Below are 10795 nucleotides of genomic sequence, written 5' to 3'. Positions count from 1 at the left end.
GGCTGTCTGGGGAGAGCAGCCCCCCGCATCCCAACCTCCGCCCCGCAGCCCCGAGAAAAGCCTCCTGTGAGCACTGACACCGGCTGGGGAATCTCATTTGCATACCCACAGTGCATTGCGCGCAGTGAAGCTAGTTCCCGGTCAAGAGGATGGTTTTGCTCCCAGTGTCCCCAGTCCCAATAAGCCAACTCAGGATTTAAATTGGTTCAATTAAATTTCCTGTAAAAGTGAGAGGTGTAGCGGGCCGTCAATGTAGTCACCCTGAGGTGAGCAGCACACGCGGTTGCATCGGCAGCGCCTCTGCAGGATGGTTTATATACTCCAGTTTCTCCTCAGCTCGTATAAATCTTTCGCCTTTTACTAAAGATTTCCGTGGGGAGGAACAGTGACGAGTTTCTACCCAATTTTTTGAGGCTTCACTTTGGTGAGGCTGTTCTCTGGTGTGAAAAAAACAGAATCGTTGTTAGACTCGGTTATTGTAACTGGTTTGGGTGGTTGGCGCTTGTTTTGCAAATAGGGTTTTCAGTGGTGCTGTTTACATACATTTAGTGGTTGATGTTTTCCCAGCAGGGGTGATTTTGGGGTCTGTATTCACCTAGCTCAGGAGTTCCCAAAGTGGTGATCACAAACCCCTGGGGGTTTGCCAGAAAAATGTCACTATTGGCGGCTAGAGGCCCCCAGGCACTGGATGCAGCGGAAGGGACTCTATGAGGCACCCCATTGCAGGGCAGACTGCCTGAGCCCCAGGAAGAGCGGGGGCTGGGCAGTTGGGGCTGGTAGCCTGAGCCCTGCCCCCCTCAGCGGGGGATCTGGCAGTGGTTCTGGACTATGCAGAGCAAAGCAAGCGCATCCATCACACTGAGGAAATTTAAACTTAAATCCCTGGAAATACTCATTTTTAGGAGGGGGTTCACAAGATTTCACAATTTAGTGAAAGGGGCTCGTGGGAACCACTGACCTAGCTGTTTGGTTTCAATGTTTTTGGTATTTGTGATTTCCTAAGGCAAGGCTTGCATAGTGTAGAAAATAAATTCCACATATATTTTCAAGTTTCATTTTTTATGCATTATTTCATTCCCAAAGCAATTAATTCTTTCACCCCCATGATTTCCTGTAAGAAGGCCAGAGTGGGGCAGACCAATGGTCCACCTAGCCCAGTGGAGGTGTAGCAGGGTGCTGGTGCAAAGGCACCTAATTAGCCCCTGCTCAGCCAGCCCCAATCGGGGGAAATAGATTGGGGCTGGGGAGAAGCCTGGTGCCTGGTCTTTAGAACTGGCTGCACCTGTGGGCCTGAGGGTTCAAGGGCTATAAAGGCTGGCTGGCTGGCAGCAAGAAGAAGGGGGGAATGGCTTGTTTGTTTGCCCACCTGGGCTGAGTGCAGACTCTGTTTAGGAGAGGAGAGTATCAGGCCTGCAAGCTCTGTATATAGCATAACATTGGAGGTGGGAGAACATTGTGTAAATAAAGCCGTGGGTGTTGCAGAACTAAAAGCCTCTCTGAGCTTTATTAGGGCAGCCAGGGGGCCTCAGGAAGAGGGGCGGGTAGAGGACTTGTCACAGGAGGGCACAGAACAGGACAATTTGGAGTTCTCCACCCTCATCTTCCACTCCGGGTCTCTGTGTAGTCAGAGATGTAGGGCTTGCCTCAAGCGTGGGATTGCATCACTGACCAACTTCACTAATGGTTCTTGACGGCCCTAGTCTCTATTGACTCATCTCATTCTCTGGAAGCCAGTTATACTTTTTGCCCTCACAACATACCATGGCAGGGAGTTCTGCACGGTCATTTCGTCAGGTGGGTCCCCCCCACACACACACCGTTACTGCATTGTGGGAAAGTTCACTCTTCACTTTAGCCACATCATTCATGGGTTTATAGACCTCGCTCATAGTGCTTCTCAATCTTTTTTTACCAGGGGCCCCTAAAATTAAATACACAGCCCTGCAGATCCCAGCCAGAGGTGAAGCGGGGGGGGGGGGCACACGGGGTCACCTGCTCCCCTGCCCCCCCTCTGCTGATGTAGCAGGGCAGGGCAGGGGTGTGTCTCCTTGGCTAGCTGCAGCCTGCTCCTGGAGTCAGTGGCTGTGAGGCAACCCTTACTGATGGCAGGGGGAGAGCTCTCTTCTGCAGTGATACTGCCATTTTTTGTTGCCCCCCCCCCCCCCCCCCGCAAACCAGGCAGGCAGGCTTGGTGGCCTGCGGAGGTGAGTGGAGGTGGGTCAAGCCCAGGGTTCTTTTGGCAGACGCCCGGTGGAGAACCGGTGCTGTACCTTATCCCTCCTTAGTCATCTCTTCCCTAAACTGACCAGCCCTAACGTCTGTAGTCTCGTCTCATGCTTTGGTAGCCCGCTCTTTACCCCTTTCCATTGTAAAAACTGACCATTTATTCCTACCCTTTCTTTCCTATCTGCTAACCGGTTACTGATCCACGAGTGGGCTCGAGCCGTCTGGAGGAGCTCGTGACTGTGAGTGGCAACCTCAGGGCAGAGGGTTAAGAATGTTACCGAAATATCGGGTCCACCTAGCTGAGAGCCAATAACAGCCAGACAGGGATAAGGAAGAGTTGTTTTGTTCTGCAGAAGAAAGGAGAGCTTTGTCTTACACACATTTTACAGATCCTTTATACACATTCAGACCAAGGTCCTTGCAGTGTTAACACTTGATTGGTGGTTGTCAGACCCGTGCTTTTGCTATCTGGTCAGTGCAAACCGGCTTGGGACCAGCTCCAACTACCTTAAGGCCTTGAAGGGAAGACAGTTGAAAAGTTCAGGCTACTGTGTACTTGAAGTGTCTGCTTCCCCCTAATGGCCACTGGTTGACATAAAGGCTGCTCTGTTAAGGCTGGGTCACAAGAAGCAGGGCACAATCCCCAGATTGGTTGTGTTCTAGACTTAGGGTACGTCTACACTACGAAATTAGTTCGAATTTATAGAAGCTGGTTTTATAGAAATCGGTTGTATACAGCCGATTGTGTGTGTCCTCACATAAAATGCTCTAAGTGCTCTAGTCGGCGGACCGTGTCCACAGTACGAGGCTAGCGTCGACTTCCGGAGCATTGCACTATGGGTAGCTATCCCACAGCTATCCCACAGTTCCCGCAGTCTCCGCCGCCCCTTGGAATTCTGGGTTGAGATCCCAATGCCCGGATGATGCAAAACAGTGTCGCGGGTGGTTCTGGGTACATGTCGTCAGGCCCCTCCCTCCACCGTCACAGCAACGGCAGACAATAGATTCGCGCCTTTTTACCTGGGTTACCTGTGCAGACAACATACCACGGCAAGCATGGAGCCCGCTCAGCTCAGCTGAGCTCACCGTCACCATATGTCCTCTGGGTGCCGGCAGACGTGGGACTGCATTGCTACACAGCAGCAGCTGCTAACTGCCTTTTGGCGGTAGACGGTGTAGCTTCCTGGCTCTTTGAGCTGTGGTCCAAGTGTTAGTAGTCTCTTGGTCTATCCAAGGCCATGATCAAGTGTCTTGATGTTTTTGGTCTTTTGGCCTCGGGATGAAAACCTTGCCTTTGCTTCTGGGACCTTGAAGTGAAAAAATTCTCTGAGTAATAGCCGTGGGGCTGGCAGCCGTAGGGCTGCATTGCACCAGCCCCTTGCCCTTTGGTAGGAGATGGTATATTATGACTGGTATCTGTTGTCGTCGTACTGGAGTGGCTGTCAATCATGGCCACCTGGGCAGACATGCTACTGTCTCGATGATGATGGCTACCAGTCGTAGTATAGTATTTTTTGCCAATTGCCCAGTATTGTCTGCTAAGCACCCAGAAGAGGCCGAGGGTGATCTGGGTGCTGGCGGACGTGGGGCTGGCAGATGTGGGGCTGCATTGCTACACAGCAGCAGCCCCTTGCCTTTTGGTAGACAATGGTATATTACGATTGGTATCCGTCGTCATCATACTGCAGAGGCTATCACTCATGCTGCACCATCGGCTGCCAGCTTAAGATGTAAAAAATAGATTTGTTCTGTATTCATTTGCTTCCCCTTCCTCCGTGAAATCAACGGCCTGCTAAGCCCAGGGTTTTCAGTTTAATCTTTGGGGGGACCATTCTGTGTGACAGTTGTTTGTGTTTCTCCCTGTTCCTGTACCTGTACGCCATGTTGTCACTCGGCCCTCCCTCCCTCCCTCCCTCCCTCCCTCTCCTGGTCCATCAGATACTAGTTTTGCGCCTTTTTTCTGACCAGGCGCCATAGCTAGCACTGGGATCATGGAGCCCGCTCAGATCACCGCGGCAATTATGAGCACTATGAACACCACGCGCATTGTCCTGGAGTATATGCAGAGCCAGGACATGCCAAGGCGAAACCCGGACCAGCCGAGGAGGCGATTGCAGCGCGGCGACGAGAGTGATGAGGAAATTGACATGGCCATAGACCTCTCACAAGGCACAGGCCCCAGCAATGTGGAAATCATGGTGTCACTGGGGCAGGTTGATGCCGTGGAACGCCGATTCTGGGCCCGGGAAACAAGCACAGACTGGTGGGACCGCATCGTGCTGCAGGTATGGGACGATTCCCAGTGGCTGCGAAACTTTCGCATGCGTAAGGCCACTTTCATGGAACTTTGTGACTTGCTTTCCCCTGCCCTGAAATGCCAGGATACCAAGATGAGAGCAGCCCTCACAGTTCAGAAGTGAGTGGCGATAGCCCTGTGGAAGTTTGCAACGCCAGACAGCTACCGGTCAGTCGGGAATCAATTTGGAGTGGGCAAATCTACGGTGGGGGCTGCTGTGATCCAATTTGCCAGGGCAATGAAAGACCTGGTGATATCAAGGGTAGTGACTCTGGGCAACGTGCAGTCAATAGTGGATGGTTTTGCTGAAATGGGATTCCCAAACTGTGGCGGGGCCATAGACGGAACCCATATCCCTATCTTGTCACCGGAGCACCAAGCCACCGACTACGTAAACCGCAAGGGGTACTTTTCAATGCTGCTGCAAGCCCTGGTAGATCACAAGGGACGTTTCACCAACATCAACGTGGGATGGCCGGGAAAGGTACATGATGCTCGCGTCTTCAGGAACTCTGCTCTGTTTCGAAAGCTGGAGGAAGGGACTTTCTTCCCGGACCAGAAAGTGACCTTTGGGGATGTTGAAATGCCTATCGTGATCCTTGGGGACCCAGCCTACCCCTTAATGCCATGGCTCATGAAGCCGTACACAGGCAGCCTGGACAGGAGTCAGGACCTGTTCAACTACAGGCTGAGCAAGTGCCGAATGGTGGTGGAATGTGCATTTGGACGTTTAAAAGCGCGCTGGCGCAGCTTACTGACTCGCTCAGACCTCAGCAAAAAGAATATCCCCATTGTTATTGCTGCTTGCTGTGCGCTCCACAATATCTGTGAGAGTAAGGGGGAGACCTTTATGGCGGGGTGGGAGGTTGAGGCAACTCGCCTGGCCGCTGATTACGCGCAGCCAGACACCAGGGCGGTTAGAGGAGCACAGCAGGGCGCGGTGCGCATCAGAGAAGCTTTGAAAACGAGTTTTGTGACTGGCCAGGCTACTGTGTGAAACTTCTGTTTGTTTCTCCTTGATGAACCCTCCAAACCCCCACCCCCCCGACCCGGTTCACTCTACTTCCCTGTAAACCAACCACCCCACCCCACCCTCCCCTCCCCTCCCCAATTCGAGCACCGCTTGCAGAGGCAATAAAGTCATTGTTTTTTCACATTCATGCATTCTTTATTAGTTCCTCACAGAAGTAGGGGGATAATTGCCAAGGTAGCCTGGGATGGGTGGGGGAGGAGGGATGGAAAAGGACACAGTGCATTTTAAAACTTTAAGTCTTATTGAAGGCCAGCCTTCTGATGCTTGGGCGATCATCTGGGGTGGAGTGACTGGGTGGACGGAGGCCCCCCCCACCGTGTTCTTGGGCGTCTGGGTGAGGAGGCTATGGAACTTGGGGAGGAGGGCTGTTGGTTATACAGGGGCTGTAGCGGCGGTCTCTGCTCCTGCTGCCTTTCCTGCAGCTCAACCATACGCTCGAGCATATCAGTTTGATGCTCCAGCAGACGGAGCATTGACTCTTGCCGTCTGTCTGCAAGCTGACGCCACCTATTGTCTTCAGCCCGCCACTTGCTCTTTTCATCCCACCATTCAGCCCGCCACCTCTCCTCTCGTTCATATTGTGCTTTTCTCATCTCCGACATTGACTGCCTCCACGCATTCTGCTGTGCTCTATCAGCGTGGGAGGACATCTGCAGCTCCGTGAACATATCGTCCCTCGTCCTACGTTTTCTCTTTCTAATGTTCACTAGCCTCTGCGAAGGAGAAACATTTGCAGCTGGTGGAGGAGAAGGGAGAGGTGGTTAAAAAAGACACATTTTAGAGAACAATGGGTACACTCTTTCATTACAAGGTCGCATATTTCGGCTTGCAGGCAGCCATGGTAGGCCACAGTGTTTTGGCTTTTTTAACCTTCTTAACATGCGGGAAAGGTTTCAAACAGCAGCGCATTTCCTATATCAAGGATGAATTGGGTTGTCCATTTAAAATGGGTTTTCAATGTAAAAGGAGGGGCTGCGGTTTCCCGGTTAACATGCGGCACAAACCCAAGTAAACCACCCCCCCCACACACACACACGATTCTCTGGGATGATCACTTCACCCCTCCCCCCACCGCGTGGTTAACAGCGGGGAACATTTCTGTTCAGAAGAGCAGGAACGGGCGCCTCTGAATGTCCCCTTAATAAAATCACCCCATTTCAACCAGGTGACCGTGAATGATATCACTCTCCTGAGGATAACAAAGAGAGATAAGGAATGGATATTGTCTGCATGCCAGCAAACACCGGGACCATACGCTGCCATGCTTTGTTATACAATGATTCCAGACTACGTGCTACTGGCCTGGAGTACATGAAGGAGAGCTTTCTGGAGATGTCCCTGGAGGATTTCTGCTCCATCCCCATACACGTTAACAGACTTTTCCAGTAGATGTACTGGCCACGATTGCCAGGGAAAATTAATCATTAAACACGCTTGCTTTTAAACCATGTGTAATGTTTACAAATATTTACAAAGGTACACTCACCAGAGGTCTCCTGTGTGCCCTGAGGGTCTTGGGTGAGTTCGGGGGTTACTGCTTCCAGGTCCAGGGTCACAAACATATCCTGGCTGTTGGGGAAACCGGTTTCTCCGCTTTCTTGCTGCTGTGAGCTACCTACAGTACCTCCATCATCATCTTCCTCGTTCCCCGAACCATCTTCCCTGTGTGTTTCTCCATTGACGGAGTCATAGCACACGGTTGGGGTAGTGGTGGCTGCACCCCCTAGAATGGCATGCAGCTCCACGTAGAAGCGGCAAGTTTGCGGCTCTGCCCCGGACCTTCCATTTGCTTCTCTGGCTTTGTGGTAGGCTTGCCGTAGCTCCTTAATTTTCACGCGGCACTGCTGTGTGTCCCTGTTATGGCCTCGGTCCTTCATGGCCTTGGAGACCTTTTCTAATACTTTGCCATTTCTTTTACTGCTACGGAGTTCAGCTATCACTGATTCATCTCCCCATATGGCGAGCAGATCCCGTACCTCCCGTTTGGTCCATGCTGGAGCTCTTTTGCGATCCTGGGACTCCATCATGGTTACCTGTGCTGATGAGCTCTGCGTGGTCACCTGTGCTCTCCACGCTGGGCAAACAGGAAATGAAATTCAAATGTTCGCAGGGCTTTTCCTGTCTACCTGGTCAGTGCATCTGAGTTGAGAGTGCTGTCCAGAGCGGTCACAATGAAGCACTGTGGGATAGCTCCCGGAGGCCAATAACGTTGAATTCCGTCCACACTACCCCAATTCCGACCCGCAAAGGCCGGTTTTATCGCTAATCCCCTCGTCGGAGGTGGTGTAAAGAAACCGGTTTAAAGGACCCTTTAAGTCGAAAGAAAGGGCTTCGTCATGTGGACGTGTCCAGGCTTAATTCGATTTAACGCTGCTAAAGTCGACCTAAACCCGTAGTGTAGACCAGGCCTTAGATTCACCAAGTATCACATTATGCATGATGTGCCTTTACGACTTTTTAAACCAGACTTGCTATTTTGGGATAATTTTAGCATTATATGCAGAGGACTAGAAATGTTTTTATTAACCTGTAGTTTAGATCATTATAACATTCGCTTGAATAACAATTTTAAATCTGTTCTTCTCACTTTAATAACTGATACTTCCTCTTTCTGAGGACTATCTATTCAACTGATGTTTGGACTAGCAGCTTGCTCCATCCACTGCCTGTTATTGCAGTACTCAACCTCCAGGAACGGTGGCCCTCCCTATGCGGGGAGAAGATCATGGTTGAAGAGCAGCGAAGAAATGTGGAGGTGTCTGTGTTACCATTTGGTTTGGAGTGATTTGTAACTCTTTGGTTAGTTATTAGTAACATCGTATTATCAGGTCTCTGAGTTGAAAGGCTGCTCTTGCCGATTTTCCTTTGTCATTATTTGTAGGTCAGTTAAACAGCTGCTTTCTTAGTCTATTCTGTGCAGGTTCTTAAACCGCTCTCCTTAGTCTACCTTCCCGAACTGATTGTACGGTTTGGATCCTTCTTTCCCTCATCTCCCCACAGAAGAGAAATTTTCCATCCCTTTCCCGTTGGGAAAACGCCGCCATTTGAACTTAGGAAACAGTCTCTGTAAATGTTTTGCCAGATGAGGGATAGTTCATAGGAGCAGAAGAGGAGGAAGGTTGTGGCTCTTTGAGTCAGATTCATCGTGTTTAAGGCCAGAAGGAACCAGTCGATCACCTCAGAGGGACTGAGGTGCACCAATGCCCGAGGCCCTGCAATGGCAAGGAATTGATTTGATGTGATTGACGGTACGTTTGAGATAGTTCTGTGTAGGGCTGGGGCAGGGGGTAGGGGTGTGGGTGGGAGTGTGGGGTGCTGCAGGGGGCTCAGGGCAAGGGGTTGGGGTGCAGGGTGCAGGAGGGGTTCGGGGTGCGGGCTCTGGCCCAGTGCCGCTTACCTGGAGTGGCTCCGGGGTGGCAGCGGCGCACACTGGGGCCAGGGCAGGCTCCCTGCCTTCCTATCCTGGCCCCACGCTGCTCCCGGAAGCGGCCAGCACCACATCCCTGCAGCCCCTGGGGGAGGAGGGGGGCAGAGGGCTCCACGTGCTGCCCTCACCTGTGGGTACCTCCCCCAAAGCTCCCATTGGGCGCGGTTCCACGTTCCTGGCCAATGGGAGCTGTGCGGGGCGGGGCCTGCAGGCAAGGGCAGTGCGTGGAGCCCTCTGCCCCTCCCCCTCCCCCAGGGGCGGCAGGGACGTGGGGCTGGCTGCTTCCAGGAGCGGTGCGGGCCTGCGGTGCCATGGAGGTGGCAATCCCGCAGGCCAGATCCAAAGCCTTGATGGGCCGGATCCGGCCCGCAGGCCGTAGTTTGCCCACCCCCGGTCTGGGAGGACAGGGGGTGACAATGGGGAGGAGCAAGCAATGACTTGTGCAGGAGGAGGGTGAGGGAGGTGTCTTGATGCTGCTTCTGGAAGGGTGGCTTCTGGTACCGGGCTCGCCTCCTTTTACGGAGCTAGGTGGGTTCCCTTCAGCAGGGCCGGCTCCAGGGTTTTGCCGCCCCAAGCGGCAAAAAAAAAAAAAAAGCCGCGATCGCGATCTGCGGCGGCAATTCGGCGGAAGGTCCTTCGCTCCGAGCGGGAGTGAGGGACCGACTGCCGAATTGCCGCCGAACAGCTGGACGTGCCGCCCCTCTCCGGAGTGGCCACCCCAAGCACCTGCTTGGCAAGCTGGTGCCTGGAGCCGGCCCTGCCCTTCAGCTGAGCGAGCCCTTGTTTGCAAGGGGGGTGGATTTGACCTCAGGGACGCACCATACTGCAGGGGAGGAGAGGCTGGTGCCGGGAGCCTGAGCTCTCTATGGGGTACCCCAGAGCGAGTGGCCAGCTAGGGGCAATGGGGCACGACATGGGGGGCTTGGTCCCAGGAGTGAGGGGCCAGCCAGGAACAAGAGGGCCCGGGCTGGCTAGGGTGCTGATACATCCCGTTTTGCCCAGGACAGGCCCCTTTTCCAGCTCTGGCCCGGCCGTCCCTACTTCGTTGCCAGACCTGGGCGTGTGTCCCGGCGGCAAGGCAGAGCAGAGAGAGGCAGCACTGCCCGCCAGCAGGAAAGCAGAGACATTTGCTGCGGTCAGGCAGTGCTGGCTACAGAGCTGACACCTGGCGGGGATGGGGGGAGATAAACCTCAGCCAGGGTCAGCCCCAGCTGCAGGCGGCGTGGAGCTCGGGAGTGGGGGTCAGCCCCAGGTGCACAGGGCTCGGAGGGGTGGGGTCAGCTCCAGCCCCAGCTGTGGACGGCACAGGACTGGGGGGGCAGACCCCACCGTGGGCAGTGTGGAGCTCGTGAGGGGGGCCTTAGCCCCAGCTGTGGGCGACATGGGGCTCGGGGGGGGGCTCAGCCCCAGCTGTGGGCGACATGGGGCTCGGGGGGTGGGGGCTCAGCCCCAGCTGCAGGTGACATGGGGATCGTGGGGGGTGGGGTCTGATAGGTGGAAAAAACCCAAGGTCCCCACAGTAAAATTCCTTCCTGACCCCAAAAATGGTCAGTTTGACCCCGAGCACGTGAGCAAGACACACCAGCCGAGCATCTGTGAAGGACAATTTGTTGAGCCATCCTGGTGGGGGCCCCATCTCCAGCCATGGCCAATCGCTGACACTGAAAAAATAATGTCCAGAATGCATCAGGGCAGGGCTCTGTCTTTCCTGATATCTGCAGACCAGCTGAATCTCTGAAGCATGAGATTTGGGACACAACACACAGGACATGGCCCAGGGCAGATGGAGGCTCTGCGGCTCCCCACAGCCCCC

General features: G+C 53.7%; 1 protein-coding gene, 1 non-coding gene and 1 pseudogene across 2 annotated transcripts; 2 read left to right on the top strand and 1 right to left on the bottom strand.

Moving 5' to 3' along the window:
- Positions 1-316: 316 nt before the first annotated feature.
- LOC112061282 (U5 spliceosomal RNA) lies at positions 317-432 on the top strand. Its single transcript, XR_002890174.2, has one exon. It is a non-coding gene; the product is annotated as a U5 spliceosomal RNA (small nuclear RNA).
- A 4951-nt stretch (positions 433-5383) lies between these two features.
- On the bottom strand, positions 5384-7964 carry LOC135982104 (uncharacterized). Its single transcript, XM_065587318.1, has 2 exons — positions 7042-7964; positions 5384-6291 (listed from the first exon to the last, which is right to left on the bottom strand). Exons 1-2 carry the CDS (start codon positions 7580-7582, stop codon positions 5828-5830), a joined length of 1005 nt encoding a protein of 334 aa, XP_065443390.1. The 5' UTR covers positions 7583-7964; the 3' UTR covers positions 5384-5827.
- Positions 7965-8093: 129 nt separating this feature from the next.
- On the top strand, positions 8094-8263 carry LOC112061734 (U2 spliceosomal RNA; annotated as a pseudogene).
- Positions 8264-10795: the final 2532 nt, after the last annotated feature.

The sequence above is a fragment of the Chrysemys picta genome, chromosome 3, assembly GCF_011386835.1.
Source record: "Chrysemys picta bellii isolate R12L10 chromosome 3, ASM1138683v2, whole genome shotgun sequence".
In the NCBI taxonomy this organism is placed as follows: domain Eukaryota; kingdom Metazoa; phylum Chordata; order Testudines; family Emydidae; genus Chrysemys; species Chrysemys picta.
Note: the sequence above shows the minus strand (reverse complement) of the source record. Positions and strands in the feature narration are given on the sequence as shown.